The following is a 17449-nucleotide window of genomic DNA, read 5'->3' as shown; positions in this document are numbered from 1 at the left end:
TTTCTTTCCTTAACCCTAACCCCAACAAATTATGCAATTTTAGTACTAAATAAATACAACAGCATATACCTCAGGGTGATTTTTAAGTACTTTTTTTGGAACAGTTGTGTTTCTGTTCATATTTCTTCAGACATGCCAGCAAATACTAGAGGTGTGACAGAAGCAGGGTGACTGACATAGGAAAGCATCTCTTAATCTCCTAAAGCAGGAATGAGGAACCTGCAGTCTTTCAGAGGTTGTTGGACTTCATTCATATCAGCCTCATCCAGGATGGCCAACAGTCAGGAGTGATGGGCATCCCAAAAACATTTGGAGGACTACAGATTTACCACCCCGATGTAAACCCTTGTTTCACTAGCATTTGGGTAGATTTTTAATGACAGCACTTACAGTCAAACCTTGATTGACGAACATAATCCGTTCCACAAGAGACCGTTCAACTTCCGAAATGTTAAACAACAGAGGCACGGCTTCCGATTGGTTGCAAGAGCTTCTTGCACTCAAGCAGAAGCCGCTTTGGATGTTTGGGTTCTGAAAAACATTCGAAAACCGAAGCATTTACTTCTGGGTTTTTGGCATTCGGGAGCTGAAACGTTAGAAAATGGAGCCGTTTGAGAATCGAGGTTTGATGGTACTACTTACTATTTATCTGTTTTAACCACACTGTAACGCTTGGTCCATAGTTTTTAATTTTCCTATAAATGCAGGAGAATCTTTAGTTCTTGCATTTCAAACAGGAAGGTATTCTTGCAGCAGTTTTACAATGTAATTACTTCGTTGGGCCTGAGTGTACTATAAAAATAGTCTTTTCACGTATTTGTCCCAAGTTGAAGCTTTCTAACACAACTATGAGTGACAAAGTGTTTGGAGAGGACAAAGAAGGAGATGGGAGGAGTGAAAATAATTTACCACTGAGGCAGAACATAGGTTAGCAGCCATAGCTTAGGGCAAGGAACTACACATCACAGAAGCCCTAACTGTAGTCTTGACCACAGCTATAATGCCCAAAGCCCTTCTAGTTCTTGAGCCATCTGTGTATTCTGCCTGATCACTTCTTTGTGTCCATGGGGATTAGATTTAGCTGTGTTGGTAATGTTTAGTCAAAAGTCAGATGACAAATACTTTAATGAAATAAATATGTACATTACAATGTATTTACTTTACAAGAAAAGTGAGATGTTCAAGAATCCAAATTCTTTGTTGGATACATGAACATGTTGTCAGATAAATTCCAGGACATTTTGTAATCCTTGGGATTTATGCATAGGGTTTATTTGTAAGCACTAATATAGTGTCTGGCTCTCTTTATTTTCCATGTCTTGTGCAAAAATAGCTGCCCTCTGGCACTTGCAAAAAACACCCACTGATCTGTGTGCATTTAGATATATACAGTTGTGATAAGTAGAGATTTCTGAAGTTGAAATAAGTTATCACACTTGGGTTTCAGCTGTGCACATGAATGAAAATATTTTATGCCTCAGAGATGGAGCCTGTATCATAATATGATTACCCTGTATAATATCTTCACTTTACATCAGCCTTTTGGAAAAAGAAACATGAGTAGAACTAGTCAAGATGCCTGAGCCATGAATTAGCTTTCCTATTTACTATATGTGTATATTTGTGGGATTATTATTTTAGTGTGAAGCATGTGGTTATCTTCTGGTCACATTTCCCCTACATTTAGTTTATTTTGTTTGTGAGGGAACAGACCATTTTGGTCAGTGCTGGAGACGTTTGTACTGATAGCAGTACTTGGAAATGTATGTTTTTAAAAACCCTCTTCTCGAAATTCTACTTAATGTGATGTATCCCTATTTAAAGCCTGTTTAAAAAAAGGTGAACGTACAAAGTCATATTTCATGGTCTCTGGTATGAAATTACATGTTACGTGTAAACGTGTAATGGAATCCTGAAAGCCCTTTTTAATTAGAAAAGTCAGTTTGCAAGCGGGTGATTAAGATCAGATGAGTCACATCTCCCTTCCTCTGCCTCCATGATGCATTTGTCAGGGCAGAGGGTATTCATAGAAAGTAGTGATGGCATGCTTGCCCTCCCATCCCTCTGATTACCCTATACAGTGGTACCTCGGGTTACAGACACTTCAGGTTACAGACTCCGCTAACCCAGAAATAGTACCTCGGGTTAAGAACTTTGCTTCAGGATGAGAACAGAAATCGTGCTCTGGCGGTGCGGCGGCAGCAGGAGGCTCCATTAGTTAAAGTGGTGCTTCAGGTTAAGAACAGTTTCAGGTTAAGAACAGACCTCCGGAACGAATGAAGTAACCCGAGGTACCACTGTAGTACTAACTAGCCAGAGAGCTATTTAGCTAGCTGACACTGACTTCCGTACTTGATTTAGTTGAAATACTACCACCAAATTACCTTGACTTGTACCCAGTGGCCACATTCAAATGAGAGATGAACAAGCCTTTTGTCCAAACATGCAGCTACTTTGTTTCGCTAGGTTGTCTTCAGTTAACTATAGATTTCCATTACATCTGAGCTCATAACCTATAGTTAACTGCTTTTGAACGGGGCAGGATATCAAGCCATGCTTTGAAGTTAGAGCTCATATTGCGGCTTGTTCTGAAGCTGTTAACCAAGGCCTCCATTTCAGAGCCATTGAGAAACTATACTTGCACAGTTCCAGATTTGTTTGCTCGTACAGCAAAGAGAGAAAAGAAGTTACATGTGCACCCACAAGGTTCATTTATATCTCATCTCATTAAGCTGAGATACGATTTTCTGAACCAACCCAGTGTGTATCACTGCATATTTACATTGGAGGTAGCGCTGAGCTATATGATATGTTTACACCCCTTGTTTTTGAAAAATAAGTAGCAATTATGCTTTTTAAAAAACAATTGTCAATTCTTTTCATTAAGGAAAATAGTTTACAACGGAAACAGTGATCTGGAGCCAAAGATGAAGCAGGAGGAGTCCATGCATGCAACATGATTCTTTTCTCTGATATTTTTCAACATGCCACATTACAAGATATTTGAAAGTTGCCAGATTTAAAGGAACTATTTTGAGTTTGCATCTGTGTAAGGATAAAAGTCTTACTTATGTGCAAGTCGATGTGTTCATATAGTAGGTACTTTGAATTGGGACAGTGTATATATGTGAGTTGGGAAATGGCAGATAAATGTAGAAAATGTTATTCCTTGTGTGTCTTTTTCCCTTTCTAGGTTATTGGTCTTCTAGATGTGTTCACACCTGCAAAGTCACTAGAAGAATTCAATGATGTGTAGGTAACCCTTCATAGCCTTTTTGTTGGAAATAGTTTCCAGCCTTGATGGAAACGTCCTTATCTATAAGGAGCATTAATGTAATAGAATCAAAGGTTTCAGTTTAGACAGGACTTTAGATTCCTATTGGATAATGAAATTAGGCATATGGAGGAAGAAATGAATGAAGTCATTGCACTGACTTTACTGTGATAGAAGTATGTAGTCACAACCCTTCATTAATTAGCATGGAAGGTAGCTATGGGCTGTTTCACACACTAGATTTTCTTTACTCAGTAGTGGGAGTAAGAAATTATTCAGTCATGTGTGAAAACTGTAAATATCTACTTTGCCATGTTGACATTTGCCAAGAAGTTGACATCTGGCTCCGAACTGAAAAATCTGCTTAATAGTAATACAGTATATTGAACTCACTTTATGTAACTATTTCCCATCATGCAAATAGCCTGTAAATACAACTCTCTAGCAAACGGCAGTTCCGTGCACTTCTCTGATTTGCCAGAAGTGGCTTAGTCATGCTGGTCACATGACCCGGAAGCTGTACGCCGGCTCCCTTGGCCAGTAAAGCGAGATGAGCGCCACAACCCTAGAGTCGTCCACGACTGGACCTAACGGTCAGGGGTCCCTTTACCTTTACCATTACCTTTACAACTCGCTAGCACTGTAGCTCTCTCAGCTGGTGTGATCTAGAATCCTCAGTGAAGGTCTCCCTCTTTAAAGTCATGTTATCAGTTTGAGGGTGCTTTTTTACTTTACAGTCATACCTCGGCTCTCGAACACCTTGGGAATCGAACCCTCCAGTTCCCGAATGCCCCAAACCCAGAAGTGAGTGTTCTGGTTTTCAAACATTCTTTTGGAACCCGAACATTTGATGGGGCTTCCGATTGGCTGCAGGAGCTTCGTGCAGCCAACCAGAAACCGCACTTTGGAAGTTGAACATTTCAGAAGTTGAACGGACTTCTGGAATGGATTCTGTTTGACTTCCGAGGTACAATTGTACTAGGCTCTATGTCTGCTCATGCACAGTAGATCCCAGAACATGCTGTGTATTACTTAGGTTTCCAATTTCAAATATTCCAATTTCAAACTTTAGGCCATCCAAATTTTGGATCTTAATTCCCCTCCCCCCTCGGTTTTGTGCCTGGAAGGGGAATATATATGAGTTATTCTGCAGCTTAACAGTTTTGATTTATTACTGAATCCAGTTCTCAGGCCTAAGCCATTTGAATTAAATGGCACAGTACACAGGATTGCCATGCTTATAGAAGCATAACAAATTTAAATGTTCCATGATTAGGTGCCCTGAGTTACTTGTGGAGACAGAGGTTTTAAAGCTTTTTAGTAGCAGAATATTATTGTTGCTTTAAGGTTACCTTATGCAGGTGCAGTTACTGTCCAAAGCAGGAATGGCAAGTGTATCTTAAAAGTGGGAAATCAAGACTGAGCAAAGTGCTTTAGCTATATGGAAGGACTTTTGGGTTTTGGTAGGAAATTGCTCATTTTAGCAAGGAGGGTAGTAATGTATTAATCATGTGACCATCTTCAGTCACATAGAATGATTGAGCCCTGGTTTATTTAGTCATTACTTTGTACCAAGGCAGACTCATGGATATTTGCAGTTGTATGATGAGACAAATGACAGATGTCTTAAATAGCTGTTTATAAAACCTGTTGGACTTGTATGTGACAGCTTTAAAGCACATGTTGAGACAGGCTTCCTGTCACAATAAGTCCATGTAGAAGTATTTTATTAATGATGTACATACACCCTGTACACACCTTTTACCATGTTCTTACTCTTGTGGAGAACTGGAAAGACTGAATCAATGCAGAGATCAGCCTAGTTTCATCATCTTTGAAAGCTAGTAAAATTACTAATTTCAATACGTCTTTTCCTCTTGGGGCTTCACATTTAAAAATACTTAAACTAACAACTATTTTGTACTAGGAGCTGGTTCCCATATAGCCCTGCCATATAGGTGGGGTGGAGAATACATGTAAATTCTTGTGTGAGTAGATCCTGCCAAACATTAGTCTGACTTAGGAAAAGGAGTAGATGGACTGTGTGGTTATACTCTAGGTCCTGTGAGTGGTCGGGGAGAATGTGCAAATCTGAGACTCATTCCTTGGCCTCAGCCCTCTGTAACTACAAGCTAAGACCTTGCATGAAGCAGGCCCAAAATAAATATAGGAAAAATATGTTAATTGTGAATTTAAATTACAGTGCATCCTTAAGAAGTCTCTTATTATCTACTGGAATTTTAAATAGAATGGATCTTTCTAAACAATGAGAGATGCAGGGTTATACGTGAATCTGCAAAAGATAGAACTGTCTTATTGCTTATTGTCTTACATTATGAATACACTCTTTTTTGCATTGCAACACAAGTGTATCGTATATCTCTGTACTAAATGGTTTACATTCTTTATAATGGCTTGTATCCAATATAGGGCTAAGTACCTGTCACATCCAGATTTCCACTTGTCCACTTGTGCAAAGGGACGTCCCCCATCTTGTCCCTCTGAACAAATCTCAAATCTGTTTTGAAGGTTTTCTCAACCCTCTGGAATAGATTGCGGGAGGATGCAGGAGGAGGAGAGGGAGGGAAGTCCCATTGTGCAAGAAGAAATCCTTGTGCTGATGGAAACAACGAAGTTAGATACTGCCCAATGTATTCTCAGCATACATTTAAAATTGTATCTGTACCATAGCAGACTACTGGCTATGAAAAGGTCATACATAAAACCAATGAATTTTCATAAATGCAATAGGTTGGATCCAGATTTAGTCGTATTTGAAGAAGTTGGTCAGTAACTGATTTCAATGGAAACTAGGCAGCTAACAGACCAGCCTAAATCCCTGTTCTATCATGGTGGAGGGAATTTTAATGGGACAGAGTTATCCCTCTGCCTGGTTCTACCACCTTTTGCTGTTGGCAGAGGAACAGCTGCACCCTGTTGCACCAACCCAAAAGGCAGGTCAGCAGAAGCTGCTGCTACTGCCAGTATACTTGCCAGCAGTAGCCAGTGGAAAACTCCTCCGCTAGGGGGTGATTGGGGGATGATCTGTGCTGTACAGGATCTCCTGTGCTGACCACCCTGCTGCCACGTGATGGCAACAGGCCTTATCCAGGCAACTGGGGTGCTGGCACAGCAAAGGGATATATTCCCTTTTTGCCACCTTCTGCTCTAGCTGGCGTGACTGGTAGGACTGTGGAAGTGGTGGTGACTACATGGCACTGTCAAAGCCCACCGCTGCCAGTGATTGATCCCTAACTTAATCTGAACAAAATCCAGTGCTTCTCTATAAATGCTCTGACTCACTCACCTACAACACATGGAGGTAATACCATTGTTTAATTCTTGTTTTTTAGATACCTTGTAACCCATCTTATGGGGGCAGATCTGAACAATATTGTGAAATGTCAGAAGCTCACAGATGACCATGTACAGTTTCTAATCTATCAAATTCTTCGTGGTTTGAAGGTATTTGCATTGACTCTATTACTATTGTATTCTGTATGCAAGTGGCAGATAAAAGACATACTTTCTTCCCATTAGAGAGGTCCATAGGCATACTTTGGATTCAGATAAAAACACCATCACATGGTCCTGAATTGGTTGAACTGACCCCCATTATGACAGTCATGAAATATTAGCTGTTCTTTTTGAGAGTCTGAAGAGAGGCAAAGATATCATTACATGCTGCTCTCCTGAATCAGCTCAGACTTGCCTCTTGTATTCTGCTCTCCTCATGTTTAGAGGAACTAAATGTTCTTTCTGTGTGGGAGGATTTTGTTTTACGTGTTACATTCCCTTTGGTGGTGGGGGGAGGCACTGCAAAAAAAAAAAAAAAAAGTTACCTAGAGGGAAAGAAGGGAATGGGATCCTGCTGGAGATAGCAAGGCAGAAGCCAATACTTTCTTCTCGGTGGTGCTATCTTGTTTCACCCTTCTGTGTACGAAAACAAGGAAGGGGGTTGAGAAGCACAGAAAGATAGTGAGAGCCACAGCATTTGCAGCATGATCACTGGCCCTTTTGTCAATTTCAAGTCTATATTTTCTGACCCAAAGAAGAAATGTGCTCCTAATTGGTTTGTCATATGCAGGTGATTCTAACTGAGGAAACACTCTGCATGCATTAGCTCAGAGAAACAGTTGTGTGGCTTTTGAACAATTAGCACAACCTTACTGGAAATAAGTTATAAATTATTGTTATTTTTTAAGTAGAAGTTCCTTCCAGAACTTCTAGATGCCCTCTTAAATGTTAAATGTTGTGAACCTTGTGAGGCTACTATCTCGTGAGATTTCTGAGGCACCAGACGGATGCAGACTTTGATTCAGTAGTTTCAAAATGCATCTATACTTTGCCACAGAATGGGGAAGAACCAAATATGAAGGGATGAAAATATGAACATTGTGCAGGCATTATTCCCTCTTCCTTTCTGGTTGGAAATGATTTTGGTTATCTTCAAAGGAACAAACTCAGAGCAGACATTTCTCAAACGTCATTACAAAACCACTGAATGCTAGATGAGTAAATGTAATACAAGACATAGACTTTCATAATGGAAAATAGTGTCTGAACCTAATCTTCAAAATATTTTTATTTTCAGTATATCCATTCAGCTGACATAATACACAGAGTGAGTATTATTTTTAGTGTAAACTATTCAATGACAGCAGCATCCTGGGAAGTTGTAGCATTAGATCTTTGTATATCAAAGCAGCAGTAAAATTAAGCTGAAAGTTCAATAAAATTGCAATAAATATTTTAGTTAATGCTGGGAGAGAGTGAGTTTAGACAGATTCTGTTCAGGCATAGTTCACTTTACCATGGGGTTGGCTCTGGCCACCACTTTTCTTAACATGTGCCTGCAGAGTACAGAACTGTAATTTGACTTGTTTCATATATTTGATTGGTTTGTTGTTTCTTCAGGGGTGGGATTAATTCTTGTTTATATACATATGGCTGATGCATACTGTTGAAAATCTCAGTGAAGTGTGGATTATGGTAGGATTGTATTACAGTTAACAATCTGAAGATTGTTTTTGAAAGTTGAGGAATACATTAGATGTTGCCAGTGCTAAATTTCATGGTTGGGACAGCTTTTTTATCATTGCAATGCTGTGACACTAGTATCTCTCTCTTTCTTTCTTTTAGGATTTAAAACCTAGTAACCTAGCTGTGAATGAGGACTGTGAGCTGAAGGTAAGGTGGGGTTAGTGTACACATAGCTTGTGGGCAGCCTAGCAATCATTTGTTTAATAGGTCAGGACCTGAATATCTTAACAGGAAAAAGTAGGCACTAATATAAGCAAGTCTGTTGACCCCTGGACAAATATTTTAGAATTTATGAGTCTTTGTACACTGTTGGCTCAAAAGGTATTTAATAAAAGTTCCACTTTAGTTATTCCATGGTTGTGTATTTGTGGTACTCTTGAACTGCTCTTGTTTGAAATTGGGCACAGTGCAGTTAGGGAGTCACATAAGAGCTGTAAATCCTTGACAAATTTAGTCTTACAAAAGTATGTTTCACCAAACCTATTTCTGGAAGTGTTCGACAACATTTCTTTTCATCCATTTTTTGCATCTTCTGCAGTTGTTGCTAATCAGAAGTCCAGTTTGTCCTTTAAAAATAAATAAATGTACCAGTGCATTACTATCTTCCCTGTTCTGCAGATTCTGGATTTTGGATTGGCACGACACACAGATGATGAGATGACGGGGTATGTAGCAACTAGGTGGTACAGAGCTCCTGAGATCATGCTGAACTGGATGCATTACAATCAAACAGGTACAGTGTCTCATTAATCAAACCATCAGAGATTTGTATAATAAAACTGTATCATATAATTCTGTACCACAGTGGAATTGCCTCACTGTTGTAATATAAGAGACCTAATTTTTCAAGCATAATTTGACATCTACCGGTATATCATTAACAGAACCAGGTCTGCATCTGAAATTGTCAAATTCATGTTTATCAAGAGTACAAATATGTGCTTTTTCTTGCTGTCATACTAAAGCTAAGCATTTTAGGATTAGGTTAACCATTGCAATTGGTTTTATTTAAATCTTTTGGAATACTGGAACAGAGATCTGGCTAAAGGAGTCTGGCTTCTAAATTCATTCTGCTTTTTCCTCAGTTGATATTTGGTCTGTTGGATGTATTATGGCTGAACTGTTGACTGGAAGAACGCTATTCCCTGGTACAGACCGTATCCTTTAAAAACATCTAAAAATGAACTGAAACATTCATTTTTACACACAGCAACATGTAACCCAAGGAAGACTTGGGAACCAGCTCTGCACTTTGGTGTTGGAATTCTTTCTATGCAGATGAATGCATTTTGAGAACTACTGCTGCATTCTCCAAGAATGCTTTTTGCAGGTGGTTGAAATGCTTTATTTCAGTCTGTGGTTTAACATTAGGGTTTCACTTTCTCTCTCTTTGCTTGTTCTTCTCTTTAAAAGCTTTGAAAGTGGCCTTCCACCTTGAAGGGAAAATGTAATTACTTTTTTCAGCATCTCTGAGATCTGTTTTCCAGTTCCAGTAATTCAGATGTCCTGTCAAACTACTTCAATTTTGATACTAAGGTTCTATGAGAAGACCGGTTCCCTCATAAGGTTTAGCAACCCCAGAGTAAAGGGATATCTTGACAAGTCAGTGACTTGGCTTGTAAAAGGGAAGAATATATAATCTACAGGTAGATCTGTTAATCTGTTCTTATGTAACTTGTAAATATGACACAAAATAAAGGATTCTGTGTTGGCCCATTAAAAAAATTCCAAAATCCATATTATGGCAATACTTTTATAAAGCCAACCAAAATAGTGGACAAGCAATCGAGTCCTCAGATCAAGACTTGGGAAGAGAATGCATGGCTGGTGGTAACAGCATGGCTGTGCATTTTGGAAGAGTATAAAGGCAAAATGTGGGAATAGGTAGTAGGCTCTCACATGGAACTCTTAAATGTTGTGTTGCTGTTTCGTTGTACCAAGGTTTACTTGAAAGGAAGAAACAATGGCAAATTTCCTATCTTTGGAACTACAAAAAGTAGCTGTTACTCAGGTCTGTCTCCATCCTTACATGAAGCACACAGGTTTATGTTTTGTGTGACTTGGATAGATGGAAAAGCAGAATAAAGAGGAAGGGCTATAGCTCTGGGTTGGAGCATCTGCTTCTTACCTTCCTAAAGAGAAAGGCAGTCTTATTAACAAAAGTGTACCTTTTTTTTACCTTGCACCCCACCTATACTTAACTTTTACCCACCTGAATTTTCAACCTCTGATAATATAAATAATATCTACTTTCTCTTCATTCTTCTCTACCTGTCCAGGTCACACAAAAAGTAAACCTGTATGGCATTTCACCTAAAGATAGAAGCAAACCAGGGTACCAGTTGTTTTTTGTAGTTTTTTTGTATATGAATTTTGTTTTAAAAAATAAAGATGGGAAATCAGGCATTATCAGCCCATCTGTATATCTTGGTGCAACCTGATACCTGCATAGCGCTTACAGAACCTCATTTGAATGTCTGCTGCTTCCTCCCGCATTATGCCACAGGATTCTTTATCAAGTGCAGACTCACGGCTTTACCACTAGCTAAATATTCTGTCCCCAGCCCCCCATTTTATCCACACAACAGCCTTAGGCTGAGCAACAGGGACTGGCCCAAGGTCATCCAGTGAGCTTCATGACTGAGTGGGGACTTGAATCTTGGTCTCCAGGTCCTATTCCAATACTTAAGCCTCTTTAACATACTGGCGCACACTATAATATAAAAAAGCATTCTGTGTATAATTCAGAAGATGTATTTGGTCCCTAATCTGAAGTCTAAATCATTGCCAGGATCCGTGCAACCCTTTTATCAGTTATTAATGGAGAGATTTTGAAAGATAAGAATATCTTGATATTCTGTCCAGTTGCACTGTGTCCACCAAAATATGTTCTATGGGAATGAAACATTTAAAAGTTTCCGGGTTATCCGTCTAAAAGTAATAAATAAATTGATTGAATCCTAGGGAAATAAAATATATTTTTGCATTTAATTTTCCGACTATTAAATATTTCATGAAGGAGAGTGTGTGATGTTGATCTTTGTGGAAAAAACTAACACATTTATTTTAGGTTTTAGGCTAATATTAGAAGGTGTGAAGATGGTCAAAGTCATTTATTTTATGGTTGTTTTTTACCAAACTTTCCCAGAATAGATGAGGCAAATGTGAAAACTATATGATACATTTATAGCCTACATGTTGGATTTTTTTCCCTTGTTTTTGTTGTGTTATCCCTTTGCTTTCACTTCTTCCTGTTCACTTCTCCTTTTCCAAGACCCTTCCAGTTGTCTTTCTCCTTCTCCTTTTCTGTCTGGGGTATGTAGGAAAAAAAAGTTTCTTGCCTAAAGAGCAAAATAGACATGTTTTAACTATGTTGGGTGCAATTTTCATTTTTACAATATAAATATTTGTACTCTTTTCTCTATTACATGTACATACTCCTCTTTTTGAATGGTCCTAAATGAAGTTGTGTTTGCCTTCTACAAATCTTCACTCCATATGTGGCAGTTATTTAAGGCTAGGGTGGGGAGTCAGCTTCTGTCAGCTTCTTAATAGGAGTAATGGATATGCATTCAAGGAATAATAACACATTGGCTTACATTATAGGAATTCTATGAGTACACACAGCATGCAAATTGGTTTAACCAGTGGCAGGAATTTGTAAAGCAAGCTTTTATTGCTCAGCTCTTGGAAATCTGATCTGCAGGAGATAGTGGGTTTGGGGGCTCCATTAGTGGGAGTTGTCAACTTAAACACTTGATGATCAGCAGCTACAGGTAAGGGAATGATTAAATGCCCAAGCTGTAATTGGTTAATATGCTGCATGTGCAGACTTAACTTCCATAGCTAAATTATGTGTTTTGAAAATTGCTATAGCATAACCAAAGTTGTATCTGGTAGTACTGAGTAAAATCTAATATAGTTATTGCTGAACAGAGTTCATATTTCTTCTACCCTGACCCATTTTAGGGTGCTCTCCATATTTTGAAATTGTGAATAGGGAATCTGGGGCTGGGCCTGTGTCTTCAAGTAATGTACCTTGATTAACCTATTTGGGACAAGTTCTTTTAAAAAAAAAAAAAAATCTTACTAACTGAATTACTACAATGATCTGGAATGACTAATTGAACTGTGATGTTGAATCTGTTATAAACATATTCTAAGTCAGGAAGTTTTCTCAAAAAGTAGCCATATCAGAATAACGTGTTCTGGGTACTCTTGGTCTTGAATGCCCACTTGGACCTGGCATCTGGATTTTGCTTTAAACTTGGCTTTTTGCAGTATTCACTGTTGGTTGTGGTAGCAAACTTTTCCCTTTTCTGTATGGTCAGTATTGGGACTTGCCAGTTCTTGAAATTCATTATTTTCTGAGATCTGCATGCTTTTCTTTGCTTATGGCTTTCTATGCACTCTGTTTACTTTTGCTTTGAGTTTACTAACAACTCTTTTTTAGTTAAATGGCAGTTCACAAATTATATTGTTGATATATAGATGCAACAATCTTGTAATATTTTAATTGATTCATTGTGTTGGTTAGCTGCTTCCAACTGACTTCTGCTTCTTGCCCTAGAAAAGACTTTGTAGTGAAGTAATTGATGTTTGTCCGTGTACGCAGCAGACACAGTCTGTAAAAAAATAAATAGCACTGACAGCAGATATATCTTTCATTACATTCAGATAGCACTTAACTTTCAAATACTTCAAACAACCAGAAAATGGTTGACTTACCATTATTTAGATGGCACATAAATCCATACTTTTGGGTTGTACTATATAGTGTTCCCTTGTTTTAATTTACAAACTTGTGTTAACTTGTTCTGGCTGAAGGCGGAAGCACATAGATGAAAACTGGCATCTTCTTTCAAAGATGAGCCTACATTGTGCAGGTTTTTGTTGGAGGCCTCAGTTCAAATCCAGCCTGGAATTTAGGAAGTAGCTTTTGGGAAGTTACTGCTAGAAAGTAACTTGCTTTAAGGCTTAGTATAACTAAGGTGGGAATTATTTTTCAAATTGAATTTATATCCTGCCATTCCCTAGGATAGCCTTGATGCAGTTTCAAATTCAGGAGATTAGATTTTAATCTTCAGGGGCTGGAAAGTTCTCACTCTCCAATAGCTATGGGATTTCCTATGCAGTCAATAACACTTTCTCACTCTCCCCACCATTGGGAGCATAGCTCATGAGCCCCAAGCCTGCTTTCCAATCTTAAGGATAGCAGTTCCAGGTGGGGTATAACTTCTAGGACCCCTAAGGAGTTTGTGACTTTTTCAATCAGTTCCCTGCTTTGTTACACTAGCTGTTGTCCGCAAAACTCCCTGAGAGGACAGTGGAGGGAAGCAAGTGTAACTCATTAAAATATATATAACTGCCCATTAAATACCATGATAAAATGTCCAGATGGGTTTGGTGACATGGGGTCTCCAATTGTAATAAAAGTCACTGATTTCACAAAAAGGATTAGGACTGAGTGTAAATAGTGTTGACCGCCAACTTCTACAAAGTAGAAGTGTTGACAGCACCTGAAGTAGCCAGCATCCTAGAAAGCATTTACCAACCTTTACCAACCTGGTGCCCTCCAGATGTTTTCGATTAAATTTCCCACCATCTGCTGACCATTGGCTGGGCAGGCTGGGGTTGATAGGAGTTGGGAGTCCACTAGGTTGAGGTAAATTGGTTTTGTGCACTATTAAATTTAGCCTCAAAGTTGCTACTTTACTCGAGCTTTAAAAGTTAAGTGACAGCAATTTCTACTTACAGGTAGGTAGCCATGTTGGTCTGCCGTAGTCAAAACAAAATAAATAAATAAACAAAATTCCTTCCAGTAACACCTTAGAGACCAACTAGGTTAGTTATTGGTATCTGAAGAAGTGTGCATGCTCACAAAAGCTCATACCAATAACTAAGTTAGTTGGTCTCTAAGGTGCTACTGGAAGGAATTTTTAAATTTTATTTTATTTATTTTGTTTTGTTTTGATCAATTTCTACTTTCACTATCACCAGTGCATGCTAGTCTTTTACCATACTGCTTCTGCCACTAAATCTTAACTATTACTAATGACTGGGAGTATAGGTCTAACCTAAAATAATCACAGAGAGCATCAATTATACCTGTTAATCACCATTGTATTCTGATTGCAAAATGTGCATGTTTGCCACTATTGGATGGTAGCTTGGAATGGTGGACAAGCCTTAGTAGAGCAATTAGAATATAGAGCGCAGAGCAGAGCAAAAAAAAAAAAAAGCACTTTAACCTTAGAACCTCAACGAGGCTGTTTTCAGTTTCAGTTCCTTTGGGCAGAAGCTTGGATATATTTTCTCTTGTAAGGGTAGAAAGATTTAGACTGTAAAGCTATAGTTCTAAAGATTCTAGGTGCACTCATTCTATTCTGAATTAGGAATTGCCTCATCCCTTCTATGAACAGGAAAATTGCAACTTGTGAAAGAGGAACCACATTGGGTAAATTCAACCTTACAACAATTGTTCACTCACATAAGCAGTTGTCTCCATATGTTAGCTGCTTGCAGAAACAAATGTGGCTAAATGTGTCCACATTTCTTGAACAGATTTGGGTGTAGGATTTTCATCAGGTGGATATTTAAATGGTATGTGTCTTCTACATTAGATGTGTGCTAATATTACTTATTATTATTATTATTATTATTATTATTTTATTTATTATTATTATTTATTTTGATTGAGACATTTGGTTTTCTTTTTTCGCCTTTAGTTTTATTCGGCTGCTGCTGTGATTTTTTTTCTCCCATTTTATTTGTCCCAGCATTTTCCTTTATGGTCCATCGTTAGATATTGATCAATTGAAGCTCATTTTGAGACTCGTTGGAACACCAGGGCCTGAGCTTTTGAAGAAAATATCTTCAGAGTCTGTGAGTTTAAAGCTTGACAGTAATACCTTGCCTTTTTGGATTTTGTGTTTTCCCTTTTGCTTTGCTTGCTTGTAGACTGCATCTATCTCCTTCCTGGTTAGTTTTGTCTTAAGCTTGTTTCCTTAGACACATCTTATTTTCCTTGGACACATCTTGAAGCCTCCCCTCTCTGCCTCTGTACTAGTCTTCATGTCCCATCTTACCTTCTTCTATTTTCTGTCTGTAGGCTATACTAAGCTTAGCTGAACACTGTGTACTTCATTGCACACTCTTGTTAAACGCTGTTAGGCACATGCTGCTACCAATATCCCATATATATCACATCTCCTAATGGATAGTGCTTTCTTTAAGTTGGATTTTGGGACTTGCATTGAGCGCTGTTCCACAAACTGTTTCAAGAAGGGGGAAATGTTTAAGAACAAGTATGAGCATGAATCATGTTAAAAGCCACAGAGTAAATTCCTGTTGTCACTAGTGCAAACAGCTTGTTGTTGGATCATAACATTGACCTCAGTCCTAAAAGTGCTCAGTCATAAAGGTGATATCCATGGAAGTAATGATACAGCTGGGGTTTCCCCTCCATAAGTAGGATTGTTCTGCATTCATGGGATGATAGCTAATCTACATTCTACACTTCAACATAGGGAGCAGCTGGGTGTTGCAGCTTACCAGAATAGCAATGAAAGTTGGGTAGGCGCCCCTGTGCGAGTGCAGGTTTGGCTTCACCAGTGTGCCTCTGCAATCCTGTCAACACTGCTGCCTGGTCCTCCCCTATCTCTGCAGCGTCCTAGTAAGAAGCAGCAATGCCATTGTCAGTAGGGTAGCACTGTAGCCTACTCTCATCACACTGGTCACTGCTACTTACGCATGGATGATTTTGTTGTATAAAATATTTTGATTAGAAACTCATTTAAAATAGATCTACAAGAACCCTAATTTAGATTAGGCTTACTGAAGAGATTGAAACATGTTCGGAAATAAGAGGGGGAAATGAGCTGAAAGGAACCCACAGATTCAACATATCCATGTTTGTTTACTAAATACATGTTTGCCGGTTTAGCCATAAAGCAGTGGTGGAGAGCCAGCATGGTGTAGTGGTTAAGAGCAGTGGACTTGTAATCTGGTGAACTGGGTTCACTTCCCCACTCCTCCATGTGCAGCTGCTGGGTGACCTTGGGCTAGTCTCTCAGAGTTGTTGTGGGGAAGGAAGGGAAAGGAGATTGTTAGCCGCTTTGAGACTCCTTAAGGGGAGTGAAAGGCAGGATATCAAGTCCAAACAACTCCTCCTCCTCCTTCTTTTATCACTAAATGGAGTGTGAGGAGGATGGGCCTATGAAACCTGTACCCCTACCCTGCCTTACCCCCTTAAGGTCTGCTGCTTGAAGAATTGATACTGGAACAGGAAGATGGGGAATTAAAGCAGCAGTTTTCAGGTAGGTAGGGCAGGGAAAGGGGTTGTTCCCACCAATCACACCACCCTTCTTCATAGGCTAACCAACAAGCAGGCATTTAACAAACACAGCTGTTGAGCCCCCAATAGTTTTCTGGAATTAGGCTGATAGTACTTGAAAAATACTTAAAAGTTATAAAAATAAAAAGGATTCTTCTGTGAATGCTGTGAATAGATGAAATAGATAAGAAAGACAATGATGCTTATAGTCCTACTTTTTCACCTTTTGCACATCTTGGTTTTTGCTTCAGGAGGACCGAGTAATCAGCAGTTGGGTCATACTGCAAGAATTTAATGGAACATTTTTTCTGGGTTGAGGAAATAACTGGCTCCTGAGAACGAGCATATATTGACAGATGGATTTTTATTGTTTCTATAGTGCCATCTGTGCATATTGCATTTTACAAAGAACATGTTTTATTGGACCCAACCCCAAAGCATGTGTTCTTACCTGTGCTGTATATCCATTGAAGAGAGTACTGAAAAATCTAGCCCATCCCTTTATAGCCTTCTAAATGAGGGTCTGCTTTGGAGTAATGGGATTTTAAATGGCTGCATCTGCTCATAACTTTCTGCTTTGCAGTATCAGTAGCTACATGTGTTCACAGCCAACTTGGCCCAGATCTTATCCAGAAAACAATGCTGAGTGAAAAATTCAGAACTAGATGACAATGCATACTGCAATACAGCAGCTTGTCACCTTAAGCATCTTCATACAGTTATTTGAGATGAAGTAGCAGATGAAGATTCTTAGGCTCATACCAGATGGTTGTCTGGAATACCCTTGCTATGAATGA

At 38.9% G+C, this 17449-nt stretch overlaps 1 protein-coding gene across 2 annotated transcripts in view; it reads left to right on the top strand.

Annotated features, from left to right (window-relative positions):
* The window catches only part of MAPK14 (mitogen-activated protein kinase 14), a 32304-nt gene that overhangs the window by 7042 nt on the left and 7813 nt on the right, over positions 1–17449 (top strand). Inside the window, exons 3-9 of one of the 2 annotated variants that reach the window (XM_081010488.1) lie at positions 3194–3252; positions 6628–6739; positions 7869–7898; positions 8417–8464; positions 8936–9050; positions 9403–9474; positions 15123–15202. In XM_081010488.1, coding sequence (XP_080866614.1) covers positions 3194–3252; positions 6628–6739; positions 7869–7898; positions 8417–8464; positions 8936–9050; positions 9403–9474; positions 15123–15202 — 516 coding nt within the window. The remainder of the gene's footprint in view (positions 1–3193; positions 3253–6627; positions 6740–7868; positions 7899–8416; positions 8465–8935; positions 9051–9402; positions 9475–15122; positions 15203–17449) is intronic. The other variant, XM_081010489.1, reaches the window with a different exon arrangement.

This window comes from Podarcis pityusensis (genome assembly GCF_964106645.2).
Source record: "Podarcis pityusensis genome assembly, chromosome: 6".
In the NCBI taxonomy this organism is placed as follows: Eukaryota; Metazoa; Chordata; class Lepidosauria; order Squamata; family Lacertidae; genus Podarcis; species Podarcis pityusensis.
This window is presented reverse-complemented; position numbering and strand designations above follow the sequence as displayed.